Here is a 15,800-nt window from a genome sequence, read left to right on the forward strand (position 1 = left end):
TATTTTTCAAGAGTGTAGTGTTTATTGGTCCTTTGGTATAAAAACAAAACATTTGTTTTTAGCTAATTTAATAGATATTTTTGAATACAGAATGCTTGTTAAAAAGCACAAAAAAAGACAAATCACAAAATTAATACTGGATACATTCAACAATTCAATTATGAACTTAGCATCAGGGTTGGGTAGGGTTACTTTAACTGGATTACTTTCAATTACTTAAAATTAAAATTACTAAATTTTGTGCAAGTTTGGGAGTAATGGAATACATGGAACGGCAAAAATTATGTTGGCGAGCTGTTTGGATTTATTTTTATTTTGTTTCTGTCGCATTTTATGTTAGTTTTGCCGGGGTAAAAGAGATCAAAGCTTACCACATGTTGTGAGTCATAATTTTATTCATATTAAGTTTCTTTGTCTTTTATTAGCATATTTGGTATTGGAGTAATCCAAAAGTAATTGAAAGTAATCCAGTTAAAGTAACCCTACCCAACCCTGCTTAGCATATAGGTAGAAGTATTGTAAAATAAATCTATTATGGATAGATATAATAGAAAATATGCTATAAAATACATATGACCTTTATTGATTTCAATGACGTGCCGTCAGGGAGGCGAAGTGAGGCTATGCCTCACCTGTCATCATGGAGATATAAAATTACAAATATATGTCAATGGCTAAATGTAATAAGTGCTAAAGTTATTACTCATTTTACATCACCATTACTTTTTTTCAAAATTGCTGCATATTCACATTATGAATATTATTAACACAGTTTGTATGTAACAGATGATGACTGTTCTGAGCGTCTGACTGCGAAGTGAGGCACGCAATTATTTTACCTCATTGTAGAGGAGTGAGACAAGGGATTCTTACTTGATGCACACCTTAGCACCAAATAATAGAATTAGTGATAGTATGAGAACGCTAACAGCAAGTCAAGACACCCAATTAGGTTTTCTCATTGCATGGACTTCTTTGTATAATGGACTATTTATCTATTGATACTTTTATTCAAACGGAGGAGCACATAGACTTAATTTATACGTTTAAGTAAAACAATAAAACCTTTTTTCCTATGCTACAGTTTTATTATTGCTTTCGTGCTCTGCCTATCAAATGATGAATAAGATGTAGGTTCGTTTTTTGTAAATCTGGCTCTGCCTCACCAGACACGAACCTCACTGCACTTTACTGATAGGTCTGTATCAGCTGCATCAATTTGCAAGTACTGCCGCGCAGATATTCTCACTAATGGATAACGATGGTAGATTATTATGATACTATCAAAATATACACAACCGTTCAAAAGTTTAGGGTCACCCAGACAATTTTGTGTTTTCCATGAAAAAGTCAGACTTTTATTATGTATATCTGTGTTCTTTTGCCCAAATGTATCTCTTCCTTTTGTTGGCCGGTCTCAGATATGGCTTTTTCTTTTCCACCCTGCCTTGAAGGCCAGCACCTTGAAGTCGCCTCTTTACTGTAGATGTTGAAACAGGTGTTTTGCTCGTACTATTTAGACAAGATGCTTGTTAAGGACCTGTAAGGAGTCCATTTCTCAAACTAGAGAATCTAATCTACTTGTCATCTTGCTACATCTCTTTCTACTCTGGTGAAAGACTTTTTGTGCTGTTCTCTGAGGGAGTAGTATACATCCCTGTAGGAGATCTTCAGTTTTTTGGCAATTTATCGTATGGAATAACCTTCATTTCTTAAACTAGAAAAGAGTTTGTGATACTCCAGATACCCGAATATCTAAAAGGAAGGTAATTTTATAGCTTTTCAAAACAGTTACATTTTTTCAGCTGTTTTAATATCATTGCGCATGGGTTTTCTAATCTTCCGTTAGCCTTCTCATGCAAATAGCAAACACATTCTATGAGGAGACTGGAAGGTTGGTTGCTGGAAATGAGCCTCTATAAACCCATTTAGATATTGCATTAAAAAAACAGACATTTGGAGCTCAAATGTCTGGGGTTTATGTCTGATTAGTTTGATGTAATTTTCAATTAAAAAAACAGTGCTTTTCCTAAAATAAAAGGGACATTTCTTAGCAACCCTAAACTTCAACAGTAGTGTGTATTTTTTACTTAAAGTCAAAAACCAAAAACTTCAAATGACTTCATGATTTTGTTGGTAGAGCCATACCAACTTCAGTCACATGCCAATCAAAGGCATTTTCATATAAGAAACTACATGTATAAATGTAACAGACACTACAAACACTACGGTAACGCCTTCCGTCCATGGTTAAAAGAAGATACATGTATGTTAGTGGTCATTCCACATGATTCCTCCATCTCAAGGAACGTCGCAGTTGCGCGTGGACGCCATCGAAAGCCGACAACGTGCAGCGGGTCAAGTGCGTGGTCCAATTCCCGGCGTCCGCCATCCACTGCAGCAATTGACCAATGAAGGCCACGAAAACCGCCACGCAGTGGAACAGCAATGCCAGGCTTCGGCCCAACTGCCTGCAATGGCTCACAATAAGCTTGACTGTCTCCTTGTGCCTTGGCATTATTGCATTATTCTTTTTCACCTTTGAAGATAAACAAAAATGGATTTAGAATCACTCTTTTTTTTTTGGTCTTCGAAAGAAAACTGTCCCTGATGAGCAGTTAAATAGCATCTGAGTCATGAAGTACACATTATCATCACAGGGGTTTTATTCATCCTCTGCGAAGAACTACCACTTAGAATCAGGAGTGGTCAAACTCTTAAGCTTTGAGGCTACATGGTAGGAAGACCATTTACACGGGGGGAGGAATAGTCAACTATTGGCATAAAAAGTGTGCCTTACCTGGGGTGTTGTTTTTTTGGGGGGGTTCACAAATTAGGATTTAGGGATGTAAGATATTATTATAAAATTTTTATTGAGGGTTTTTTTTTCCCTTCAATAAGAGTTCAATAAGATCTCTTGTAGTATTCATCAAATGTGCATTTGAAAAAAAGACAAAACAACTTTCCACTACAGCTTATTTAACTCAAACTCATAAAGACTGGGAAAAAAACAAAAATAGCACACACTCATTCCAATTATAGCCTTCCTGCTTTTTATTTTATTTTTCAATAAAAATGTTTACTTGAAAATGGGAACTTTGCAGTTAGATTTAACATCTATTATAGAAAAGAGCAAAAGCTTCTTTAAACTTTTGCAAAGAACCCAGCGCTATTTTTTGTATTTTGTATTTTTCGTATTGCCTTAAAGAGTGAGTCAATTAATTTCATTTTAAGTCAAATAATTTTGCGATGGGTTTCCTTAATGTTCTCTGGTTGATTATTGGTCGTCGGCAAATACAGCAACGATAGTTGCCTCGCAGGTGGCTTCTGGCTTTGGCAACATCCAGTGGACACATTTAAAACAGCAATTCATTTTTTGTCGTGAAGCAGCTCATTTTTCTCCTGCCTCGCTTTCCACACAAATTGATGTGGTGGGCCGTATTTGAGACGTGCTCTACCACTTCAATACTAAGGTGGTGTTTTTTCAACCAGTGAGTGAAATCTTGTCTAGCATGCTAGGGACAATTGCTTGATTTTAATTTCACAAAAAAGCATGCCATTTTTCATGATCTTTGCTTTCTTCCAGTGATCAGCCGAGTAACTGTAACATTCATCCATGTCAGTAAGAGGCAACAGAATTCTTTCTTTTTTTTGTCATTATCTGCTTACAAGGCAAGAAAGGGAAATGTATTCAATAAGTTAATTAGTTTGATGATTGTGTTACAAAAATAATAGAATAAATAATATACTGTAGATTTATTTATCTATTTATCTACCTTGGTCATATCCCTAAAGAGGGGTGACCGACAGCAAGACACACACATACAATAACAAAGAAAATAAAATGGAAATAAATAGCAAAAAAAACCCACACACAACATTTTTTGGACCATGGCCAACCCAAATGCCCAAACACCCAAACAAGTTAGGCACCTCGGCACCAAAGTTGGTCATGCTTTCGTCTCTCCAGATGAAATGGGACACTAGAAAGCGGCCATGTCACTCAGGTCAGGGTGACACAACACACACTTTTGTTCAACAGCAGGGCCCGACAGCTGTAGATACTGTAGATACTTTGCATGAAATTGTGCTGTGTCAGAACCAGAACAAGAGGAAGACCCAGACGCGTAACGTTTTCACACAAGCTTTATTTTACGGGAATGGGGCAGTCATGCGCATGAACACAAACACCAGTGATTCGGCGATTGCTGGGTGGAAGAAGTAAGACAGAAGTCCGATGTGGAAAAACAGGAAGCCAGAGGCCAACGGGATCAATACCGGACAGGACGCGACAGACAGGATCGATACCAGATACTGGAGACAGATATCAGACTGGACGAGACAGATGGGATCTATACCGGATACTGGAGACTGGAGTCAGATATCAGACAGGACGAGATAGACGGGATCGATACCCAATACTGGAGACAGATATCAGACTGGACGAGACAGATGGGATCTATACCGGATACTGGAGACTGGAGTCAGATATCAGACAGGACGAGACAGACGGGATCGATACCAGACACTGAGGACTGGAGTCAGGTATCTAACAGGACGAGATAGACGGGATCGATACGTCTTGCGGGTGCAGAGGTTCATTGACGGACTGACAAGGTGTGAGTGAAGGAACTGAGCTTAAATAAGAGGGAACCCAATCAGGCAACGAGCCGCAGCTGGCGCCAAACGGGCCGGGCCAAGTGAGGGCAATGGGCAACCGTGACAGTGCTGGTTTTAATTATGACTTTCATTCGCATATCATTTTTCTCATATGGTAAAATGGTTTAAAAATATATATTACAATCCTAAATTACAAAAAAAACATTAACTAAAACATCTGTATTACCTTCTGAGCAACAGCGACCAGAAATGATAAAAAAATATATAATTTCAATTTATGTTAGAAGAACATTTAACTCACCTGTTGTGTTGATATAAGCTAAAACAAAAAATAAAAATAATGCCCTAAATGATATTTTATTTAAGTTGAAATGTTATGCCTTTTCCCAAATTGGTCCCAACAGTGGAAAAAATAAAATGTTGTTTTTATTCACATTTTTATGTAAGCTGTATTAAAAAGTACAAAGCTGTTTTCTGAAATGTGGACAGGAGGGTTAGGCTTAGAGGGACAGTGTGTAACATTTAGCTCCTTCTCGAGGTAAAAAAAAAACAATATTGATTTAAAATACATGAATTATTATTTGAACATGCATTTTTAAAGGCTTGTAGGTCAAAAAATTTGTATTTACTTTACATAACATGAGGCTCACCTAACGAGGCTGGCATCATCATCATCCACCATCTTGCCTCTACGAGAACCCAAAAAGCAAAAATCTGCCTGTGCAAAAAATGACCAGGTAAAATGTGGAGTTTGGTCACTTTGAGTCTCTGTAGTTTGTATTATTTCTTGTGCTTTCCAGCACGAATTTTCCGATTGCAAAACACAATAAGGCACACTGTCAACCTCAGTGAATTGTTCCCTTTATGTATGATAGCAATTTCCCTTATTAAGGTGATAGTAAACCTTACGATCACAATGCGGCACCCATTTACTCACAAGACAATGTAGAAGACAACCATAAAAAAGGGTGGACCACAAGTTTATTTTATTTACCAAATATTTAACACAAACAAGTCTTTCAACATATCTTAGTTCTTATATGTCGTTTTTTTTTATTTTTTATGTTTCCCGTCCAAATTTGTGCAATTTGAAATGACATATACAGTGAATAAAATAAGTGTTTGAATACCCTGCTGTTTTGCTATTTATCCCACTTAGAAATCATGGAGGGGTCTGAAATTTTCATCCTCGGTGCATGTCCACTGTGAGAGGGATAAACTAAAAATAAAAATCAAGAAATCACAATGCATGATTTTTTTAACAATTTATTTGTGCGATACAACTGCAAATAAGTATTTGAACACCAGTGTATCCTCTAGAATTCAGAACTTGAATGACCTGTTAGTCCGCCCATTAGAAGTCCACCTGCACTCCATGTATCATCCTGAACCAGATGCACCTTTTTGAGGTCGTTAGCTGTATAAAGACACCTTTCCACCCCATACAATCAGTAAGAGTTTAACTTGTAACATGGCGCAGACCAAAGAGCTGTCCAAGGACACCAAGACAAAATTGTACACTTCCAAAAGGCTGGGAAGGGCTATTCCCTCCCCAGCCTTTTGGAAGTGTACAATTTTGTACACTTCAATTTAGCAATTTCCAAGCAGCTTGGTGAAAAAAGGTCCACAATCATTAGAAGAATTAGACAATGGAATAAACTAAACATGACAGTCAATCTCAATCATAGTGATTGTAAGATGCAAGATATCACCCCGTAGGTTCAAAATGATTCTAAGAAAGGTGAGGAATCAACCAGGAACCACACGACAGGAGTTGGTCAATGACCTGAAAAGAGCTGGGACCACTGTTTCCAAGGTTACTGTAGGTAATACACTAAGACGCCATGATCTGTGTATTGTGAGATTTTGGGGGACAACCTCTTTCCCTTAGTCAGAGCATTGAAGATGGGTCGTGGCTGGGTCTTCCAACACGACAACGACCCGAAGCACACAGCCAGGAAAAACAAGGAGTGGCTCCGTAAGAAGCATATCAAGGTTCTAGCATGGCTCAGCCAGTCTCCAGACCTGAACCCAATTGAAAGTCTTTTGGGTGGGGGCTCAAACTCCATGTTTCTGAGAAACACAGGCCAGAAACCTAACTGATCTAGAGAAGAGCTGTGTGGAGGAGTGGGCCAAGATCCCTCCTGCAGTGTGTGCAAACCTGGTGAAAGACTACAGGAAACGTTTGACCTCTGTAACAAAGGCTACTGTGCCAAATATCAACATTCATTTTCTAAGGCATTCAAATACTTATTTGCAGCTATATCACACAAATAAATTGTTAAAAAAAAATCATGTATTGTGATTTCTGGATTTTTCTTTTTAGTTTATCTCTCTCACAGTGGACCTATGATGAAAATTTCAGACCCCTCCATGATTTCTAAGTGGAAGAAATAGCAAAATAGCAGGGTGTTCAAATACTAAATTTTCTTCACTGTAGAATACTGGAAATATATAGATTCAGATTCAGATTCAGATTTACTTTATTGTCATTCGTGTACACGTGTATACAGAACGAAATGTCGATACATCTGACCCGCACAGGTTCTTTGAACGTCAGCCGGGATAGATAAGATTAACCATGTCTTCGTCAGAACTTTAGCGCAGCAGTTAGTCATCTCGCGGTTCGATGCCACTTCCAGTTGTTAAATGGTCCAGTTTATTGTCCAGTAAGCGAACGTTGGAGAGCAAAATGAATGTTAGAGGGGTTAGCCTTTAGCCTAGCTGTTAGCCCGGCCCGCTTCCTCGTCATGCCGCTGTCTTGCCACTCTGCTTCGCTGCTTTGTAGGCCGCTGGGTCTTGTTGACATAGCAGTCCGTGGCTAATAAACACTCCCGAGTGGTCGTAGCACCGAGCGCTTGATGTCGAGTGGTCGTAGCACCGAGCGCTTGATGTCCTCGTTCGGCGGTCACGCCGCTGTCTTGCCACTCTGCTTCGCTGCTTTGTAGGCCGCTGGGTCTTGTTGACATAGCAGTCCGTGGCTAATAAACACCGAGCGCTTGATGTCTGGATGATCGCATATCCAGCAAAAAAAACTGCGATCGTATCTTAATCTGCAGTTCAAGCCGACTTTGTGCGCCATCAAAACTGAGTCGAAGACTGGATCTTATGGCCGACGTGTAAAAAAACCGTTGCAAGCCGATGCAGCCGCAGCCGAACAGGGCGCCGCCATGATTGACAGGCATGATAGAACAAAACCCAATGGTAAATGGTACTGGACCAGTCACTGAGGACCTCCAAAGCTTTACAATCCACTTCACACTTTACCAATTCAGACACTACAGCCATGCAAAGGGCTTACCTGCTTATCGAGTGTCTTGCCCAAGGAAACTTCAACATATAACTCGGAGGAGCCAGGAATCAAACTTGTTACCTCTTGATCCCAAGACAACCTCCTGAGCTATTGCCGCGCTCTAAAAACACAACACAAAACTGGCCCTGCAAATTATTTTTCAAACATTTTCGACGCACTGTGTGTCACGAGATATTTCAATAAAAACAAGGCTAGAAACCCTACGAAACTAGTGGGTGGGAAGTGGCATTTTCGGGTACAACACTTTGGTCACAGGCCTTTGCCTTTTCAAGAAGAAGAAAATACAAAGTAGACGGTGATAATTTTTTGCTCGAGCCTTTCTTTCTTTTCAATCAATCAGCACTGTTCAAATAGTGTTAGAGAGGGACCACATCTCATTTTATTGTGATTTTGTTTGTTTTATTTCCTTTTTCTGGCCATAATAAAGGATCCCAAGAAAGTTAGTATGATGGGGGAAAACAAAGCAGAAACACCAACAACAATGATCGAGTTGAAGGAAGAAATTATTACGTGATGGAAAAAATATTGTACCATTACATTGAAGCACTGCATGAAGGTACAGTGAATCTTTTAAAAGTGTTAGACTTCTAGCTATTTTACCAGTATATTGATGTTTATTATCTACACAATTAAGTAGTTATCGTGTATGTACAATATATATATTTTTTCCGAAATGTAAAATAAATACAAATTTCTCCACCATGATTTTTGTTTATAAAAATTAACATTGGTATGATTATGTGTTTTTCTTGGTATTCAAAAAAATGTTTTTTTTTCCCTGGAGGAAAGTTTTTTGTACCACTAGGAGGCACTAAATATTACAGTGTCCCTTTGAGTCAGCCATGTCTAAAGTCTGGCCTGGGGGCCAGTTACGGCCCGTTATCAAATTTTTACTGGCTCTCTGTCATAAAATTAATAATTTGTGGCCCACCAGTAATGTTGACCGCAGTATAAAATAGCACTGCAAACCGGAGAATTAATTTATCAAGTACTCTTCAAAGAATGCCAAGCTGAATTGACGGCCGTCACACATTTTCAGCTTACCAAATCTAGTTCGCTCTCTGAAAAGTTTGGACAATCCTGATTTAAGCAATGTGATAATTTCAGTTAAAAACAAAACGAAACAACAACAGGATATAAGTGCAGGGGATTCATTTTTAAACATTGTCAAAAGACAGTGACGCTTGAAACCTTTGACTGGAGAAAAGTGTGCCTTGGCTCAGAAAAGGTCGAAAAACACTGTACTAAACAATAATAGTTGAAACATGTGGTTAGATTCATCAATATTTACGACGACGGTCCCTTGCATTGGAATTGACAGACGGTGCCTTACCTCGCTCTCCAATCAGCGGCCAGCAAGTTTTGTTTCCGGGAGAGTTTGGTGATGTGGCTCTGCTTGGAAATCCATCCGAGGAGATTTGGCGAATAAAGGAAGCGCTCTTGGACCACAAGGAAGCGCCCGTACAGGTGGGTCACGAGTCCTTTTGCCATAAAAAGCTGTCAAAATCGACGGACATGAACCCGAACGCGATGGATTTGTACGTTGGCTTCCAATTTTGGAGAATTAGCTACCTAAGTAGCATCGACGCAAAAACTATGGTAAACAAATTCCTAAACGTGAGCATGCTAGCCGATTCCCTGCAAGTTCAACGCTCTCGCAACATATTGACATACTCAAGAACCGATTTAAGCGTTCATGTCCAGATTCTCGGATTAATTTCGCCCGGTAATTTTCGCTGTGGAGTGGATGAGCGCGGTGACGCACCCGCAGTTGACAGTTGGACAATGGGCTCGGGAAAAGTCGCCTGTTTTCGTAGAGGATCGGAAGTTAGGGACCGAAGTCAATGTGGGCAGGACAAACTAAGATTCACCGAGCCCTCGTCCAAATGTTACACACAGCATATTTACATTGGCTTCTCGTACTTCATACTAATTATTGAAAGTGTAATAACATCTAAAAGGTTACCATTTTACACCCAAATTCAACCCAAGCATCCCCAAAATAATAAATGGTAAATGGTCCGCATTTATATAGCGCATTTCAAGTCAAGGAAGACTTCCCAAAGGGCTCTACAATGTGCTTCACACCCACTCACACACTCGCACATCAAGAGGGAGTCAGCCATGCAAGGCACCTACCTGCTTATTTGGGGCATTAGGGATTTTAAAAACTATTTTTCAGATTTTTTTCATAGGGCTGGCCACTTAATAGTCTTAGGTGGCACATCAAAACTAGTAAAGTAAGGAGGCCATTGGACAACTATCAGAAACACCGAAGGAGACTGCTACTGATGATATACATTGGTGTATTGTGTCATATTTGATGCTACTGATGGTTTAATGTGCAGTCAACATTTTGAGTTCCACAACAATTCTGGTTTATAATTTTTTTGGTATATATTAGGCGTAAGGTATACATTTAATAAAACAAAATAATTTCTGGGTGGTGGCAGATACAAATTAAAGCATCGACAGAGACAATCATATCTTAACTGGATATTTTCCAACACTATGTTAATGTGTCACAAAAATATTTTTTACAGAGTGAAAAAAATATAATAAAAAGAAATTTCCAACTGAAATCCATCCATCCATTATCTGCACCGCTTATCCTCAGTAGGGTCGCGAGGGCGCTGTAGCCCATCCCAGCTTTCTCCGGGCAGTGGGCGGGGGACACCCCGAACGTTGTCTGTCAGTCGCACGGCACACAGAGACAGACAACCATTCACTCGCTCATTCACACCTAGGGGCAATTTGGACCGGCCAATTAACCTGCGATGCATGTTTTTGCAATGTGGGAGGAAACCGGAGTGCCCGGAGGGAACCCACGCAAGCACGGGAAGAACATGCAAACTCCATACGGGACGGTTCGATCTCATGACCTCAGAACTGTGCCGCACACACGCTAACCACTGCGTCGCCGTGCTGCTCCAACTGAAATCATTTGGGTTGAAATGCATAACTGATGGTACATCCATCTAATGATATACTGGCAAGCGGGGTGGCCAACAAATTAATAATAATAATAATAATAATTTCCTTGTATTGTCATTCTGTGTAACAATGTACATAGAACGAAATGTCGATTGCACCTGACCCGTTGTAGCGAGCCGATGCAGCCGCAGCCAACAGAGGGCGCCGCCGACCACTTTTTAAGTCTTAGGAATGACTCGGCCGGGGCGCGAACCACCGACCTCCAGGGGGAGCCGTCGCCATCCCTGGTCAGCCGCTGGTGGCGCCACTGCACTTTTTTCCGTAATAAAGGACAGAATCGGCAAAATTATGATGAAAAACACTAGATTTGATAAAGATAAAGCGTCAGAAATACACCACTGCCTTGAAATGGCTCAGTCCATTTGATTCGTAGCATGGCTGTCGCCGCTACTTTTTGAGTCCAGACATGCCTGTGAATCAAGACCGCTGATAATATTAAGATTTTTAAAAAATCCGTGGTTGGAAAGTGTGTGTGTGATTAAGAGTGTAAAAAGTGTAGTTAATTTGTTTTAGGGAAGCACGTTCAGGGGAAGACTTTTTTTTTTTGTCAATCAAGCATGTGTATATGTGTTTTAGAGGATAAAAACATGCTAAAGTAGAAGACTGAGTGATTATCTGTCACCATAACATTAGATTTTCAATCTGGCTCTAAAACAGGAGTAGCCACACTTAAATTCGCCAGTTCCATTGAAATGTCGGTGCACTGTTTTAAGTTAAATTAGGTCATGTTGGTTGTATTGAGATTTTTTTTCATTTATTGTAAAAAAAATAATCAGGGAGCTGTTAAAGTTTTTATACACTGTACCTTTTTACATCTCTCTGCTTAGCCTAATTTTATTTCCTGCTCTTTTGGTTTTTGTTTTAAGTGCAAGATTAGTCAAGTTAATTGTGTTAAAATTTTAATTTATGTCCTAGGAAGGGTTTCAGAAAGCTTTTAAAGTTTTTATTTGAATTTCTAAAAAATTTTTTTTTCTTTTTGCATCATTAAAAAATTCTTACGCCAATTTTTAAGCTTTTATGGCAAATAAATATCGACTCCCAATATCGGTTATCGACTTCCTCTAAATTCCAATAATCGGTATCAGCCCTGAAAACCCTGTATTTGTCGGTCATTACTATAGACTAAAAAGATCGTAGATAGTAAGCCAAAAAGTAGGTAGGTGCAATCAGCAAGAAGATAGGGCTATTTTTGTGCGTCATTAACCAAAAAAGTTATTTTAATTGATGTTACACATAGATTTATGCACTTAGTGGATCTTTAGTGTGTGACTTTTTCGCCTCGCGTACAACGCTGGTCCAAATTGAATCGGTAACATGTTCATGTACCCTTTTATGCCAGCGAGTTAAGTGGACGAAAAATGTGTCTCAGATGACTAGTTCATATTTACAGTGGCTTATTTCACACATTAGTTAAACATTAGAATTATAGAATTTCCTTGGTTTGCAACCACCGAATACTTTGTTTGTGTTGGTTGAATTGATAACAATAACTATGATAATAATAATATTGATAATGACCATTAATCAATAATAATCATTAACAAAATGATAATGTATTATTGATAGTATTGGTAACAATCATTTCCCTGAGACTTATCCTACCTACACTTAATAAGGCATCCAGCATAAAAGTAAATCCAAACCAGATCGCCACAATAACTTACCAGATATGGAACAGGCACCGCAAATGCAAACATGCTTAATGTCCTCTGTCGGGACAGTTCTTTTAATGGCCTGGAGCCTATGGTGGTCTTTCACCTCGAAATTGCCGAAAAATTGTGTTCCTTAAAATTTTAATTTGTTCACCCATTCACACAAAATTGGGGATGTTGTTTTTGTAAATTGCGACTCTAGAAACGCCACTCAACATACAATTAATTCATCTCTTGCTCCGTTCAGACTTGTACTGCTACTGTCACTGGTTTGGGTCAACAATGTTTACGCATCTGTGCTGATCCGGTGATAAAGCAGGCTGGAATGAGCTCTATTTGATCACAGCAAGAAGGCTATAAATAATAAAAACAAAGATAGTTTTTGCACAGAATTTTATTTTATTTACCAAATAAAAAACACAATTCTTTCAGCATCTTTTTGGGATCTTTCTCCACTCACTTTAATTTAGTGTGGCTTATGATAGGTAGCAGTCCAGAATTCTACAGATGATTTTACTTTGTAACAGAAACTGTTCCATTTTAGCTTAATTTGCAACAAAGATGTCAAAATGTTTATTGTCTTCCTATACTCTATGTACTTTCTTTACATAGCTGACAACTCACTGTTTACACAGGAGCGAGGGAAGCAGAGCCATACGCGCAAAATATAAAGCTTTATCGAACATAACATATCCTAGTGTACTGCGACAATATTAGCAATGTACAATGACAATGTGATCTGCTACCTGTGACCAAGACGATCTGGATTAGAGCCAAAATGAGCAAGACCACTTAGGTCTAACAGAAAAAAAACTTTTGTTTTTTTGTTGTTGTTGTAAAAATAGAAGAATATTCAATTTCTTTACAAGGCTTACACAATGTGAAATGATTAAAAACAAACCTATAAAATACGGGGAAACATATAATTTGACAGGAATGGGTTTCAAACCTTCAAAAACAAATAAACAAAAACCCAGCTTGAGGAAAATCAAGAACCCTTGAGAAGGGAACGCACACGAGGTGATCCCCCTTCCAAGATTACTAGGCTGTTTGGCTAGATGTTGGATGGACACCAATACACAAAACATGGTCAATATCAACAAAGACAAATATGGCACTGTTAGGAAGTTTAAGTGGCGGGCAAGTCCACAGTATCTCCATCTTCTTGATCGTTTTTAAGGATTCCTTCATACGTTCCAGTTACGTTGACAAAAGGATCTCTTCTCATGTGCCTTAGAATATATCCGATTGTGTTCTTAACTAAATACAATTTTTATTTAACACTTTGCTATATTGAGGAGCTGAAATGTGTAAAAATACTAAAGGAAGAGAGCTCCAACGTGAACTCATAATAAGAGTTATTTCTCAGACATTAATCACTCCAACTAAGAATTATTCACATGTGTTTTGCATTTGCATCGCCATCATTTGTGCAGTGCCATCCTGATGTTAAGCCGCCTAGCGACAGTCCTCCAAGAGCTCTCTGGGGAGGAGAATGAAGATGGAGAGGTACAGGTGATTGTTAGAAAAAACATTTTGATTCCAACTATTGCCCCAAATACACATTATCTAAAAAATATTCTAGGTGGGTGAACTCACTCCTCAGCTTTATGCCGACTCGAGCCAGGCTCTGGCAGAGTCTGATACCTCAGAGGACACCAAGGAGCGTCTGGCCCACCTGGAGCAGCTGGTGGTGCAACTGAAAGAGCTCATCCGTGACAAGGATACCCAGCTGGCTAGCAAGGATGCCCTTCTCAAGGTTGGATTTTATAAAAAAATGAAAAGAAAAGAATAATGGGGAAAAAATCATCTCCTGCATTTCAGAATGTTTTGTGTTTTCTCTCTTCAGAATGAAAGGGAGAATAGTGAGGCTCGCTTTAGTAAACTTAAACTACAGGCTAAAGCCAAGATTACATCTCTCAGCAAGCAAATAGATGATTTAAAAGGAAAAGAAGGAGCAACTGTAAGACTAATTAATTTACCTCAGGATCAGAATGGAGAATAATAACATTTTTTCTTGCACTAGAGTCCTGACAGCTCCTTTTCAAAAGATGTTGCTATGGAGGGTGAGCCGCAAGACCTCAGTGGCGAGTTGCAAATGCGACTTCAGTCCGCTGAGAAACTACTGGAGGAGAAGGATGCTGCCCATGCCGAACAGTTAAAGCACCTCCAGGCAGTTGTATGTGACAAAGACATGCGTTTCCAGGAGCAGATTCAGAAACATGAAGAGGAGCTGCTGAAGATCACAGCACAATCAGCCGAAACTGGCGATCTGCAGCAGGTGTGACATCTTTTGCAAAGAAAAACTATAAGCTGTGTCATCTACAATGTTTATCTGCTGCTCTGTCTCTATAGGCTCTTCATACATCCCAACGGAGGTGTGAGGAACTTGAAGAAACTTTAAAATCTCATTTACAAATGGTGGAAATGCTCCAACATGAAGTCACCAGTGCTTATCAACAAAAACAAGTACAGGATTTTTTTTACACATACTTGATCTAGAAATGTATTTATTTAATAAAATATCTTCCTTTATTGTGTTTAGATTCTGACTACTCAATTTCGACAGATGGAGGGGGAGCTAGCTGAAGCCATCAAACAGCAGCAGGAGTGGGAACAGCGTTGCAGTGAAGCACTTGAGCAAGCAAAACGGGAAGCAGAAACACACAAGAGGGAGCTATCCACGTTGAGACAGGAGGCTACTGACATCTTGGAGAAAGAAAGGACAGAAGTTGCAAGGCTAAAAAAAGAGATGACGTTGATTAACGACAATGCCCAAGCATACTGTGAAGCATCAGAGAGACAGAAATTGGAAATATCTCACCCTGAATCTGAACTCGCCTCTTCCAGAGTGTCACAATCAGAAGTTATCCAGAGCAGCCTGGTGGAGACAAAATCGCAAGTAGACGAGCTGAAGCAAGAACTAGCTTCTTTTCAAAAGGGAGAGGAAGAGGCTTGTAAGAAGAGCGAGGCTTTGGCTGAGATTTGGAAACATTTAAAACCTCTTACCTCTGGAGATATACAATCAGTGGAAGACCTTTCTGTCCCAGATGACCTTTCTTTTGTTCTGGAGGCTGTACTGTCCCTTAAAACACAAGTGACTAATATGAAAGTAGATCAGAGGGACAGTGAAAAACATTCCGTCCAATTGACACACACTGTGGAGGCACTTCAAGGTGAGTAAAAATATTGACCCTTCATTTTTAAGTACTTACGTGATA

At 39.3% G+C, this 15,800-nt stretch overlaps 1 protein-coding gene and 2 long non-coding RNA genes across 6 annotated transcripts in view; 1 reads left to right on the forward strand and 2 right to left on the reverse strand.

Moving 5' to 3' along the window:
* LOC148357269 (uncharacterized) lies at positions 1 to 9,703 on the reverse strand. The gene is made up of 3 exons (XR_015852132.1): positions 9,267 to 9,703; positions 7,922 to 8,033; positions 1 to 2,539 (listed from the first exon to the last, which is right to left on the reverse strand). It is a non-coding gene; the product is annotated as an uncharacterized LOC148357269 (long non-coding RNA).
* The window catches only part of golgb1 (golgin B1), a 24,599-nt gene continuing 18,115 nt past the window's right edge, over positions 9,317 to 15,800 (forward strand). For 2 of the 3 annotated variants that reach the window (XM_088348668.1, XM_088348670.1), the window contains exons 1-7: positions 9,317 to 9,400; positions 14,016 to 14,094; positions 14,165 to 14,338; positions 14,429 to 14,542; positions 14,606 to 14,860; positions 14,935 to 15,048; positions 15,125 to 15,755. In XM_088348668.1, coding sequence (XP_088204794.1) covers positions 14,026 to 14,094; positions 14,165 to 14,338; positions 14,429 to 14,542; positions 14,606 to 14,860; positions 14,935 to 15,048; positions 15,125 to 15,755 — 1,357 coding nt within the window. In that variant the 5' untranslated portion in view covers positions 9,317 to 9,400; positions 14,016 to 14,025. The remainder of the gene's footprint in view (positions 9,401 to 14,015; positions 14,095 to 14,164; positions 14,339 to 14,428; positions 14,543 to 14,605; positions 14,861 to 14,934; positions 15,049 to 15,124; positions 15,756 to 15,800) is intronic. The other variant, XM_088348669.1, reaches the window with a different exon arrangement.
* LOC148357271 (uncharacterized) overlaps positions 13,033 to 15,800 on the reverse strand; it is a 2,924-nt gene continuing 156 nt past the window's right edge. The window contains exons 2-5 of one of the 2 annotated variants that reach the window (XR_015852134.1): positions 15,589 to 15,664; positions 15,404 to 15,460; positions 14,179 to 15,319; positions 13,033 to 14,062 (exon numbers count right to left, since the gene is read on the reverse strand). This is a non-coding gene — a long non-coding RNA (uncharacterized LOC148357271). Of the gene's footprint in view, positions 14,063 to 14,178; positions 15,461 to 15,588; positions 15,665 to 15,800 lie in introns of both variants that reach the window. The other variant, XR_015852133.1, reaches the window with a different exon arrangement.

Source organism: Urocampus carinirostris, chromosome 11, assembly GCF_059441175.1.
Source record: "Urocampus carinirostris isolate Australia breed hairy pipefish chromosome 11, RoL_Ucar_1.0, whole genome shotgun sequence".
Lineage (NCBI taxonomy): Eukaryota > Metazoa > Chordata > Actinopteri > Syngnathiformes > Syngnathidae > Urocampus > Urocampus carinirostris.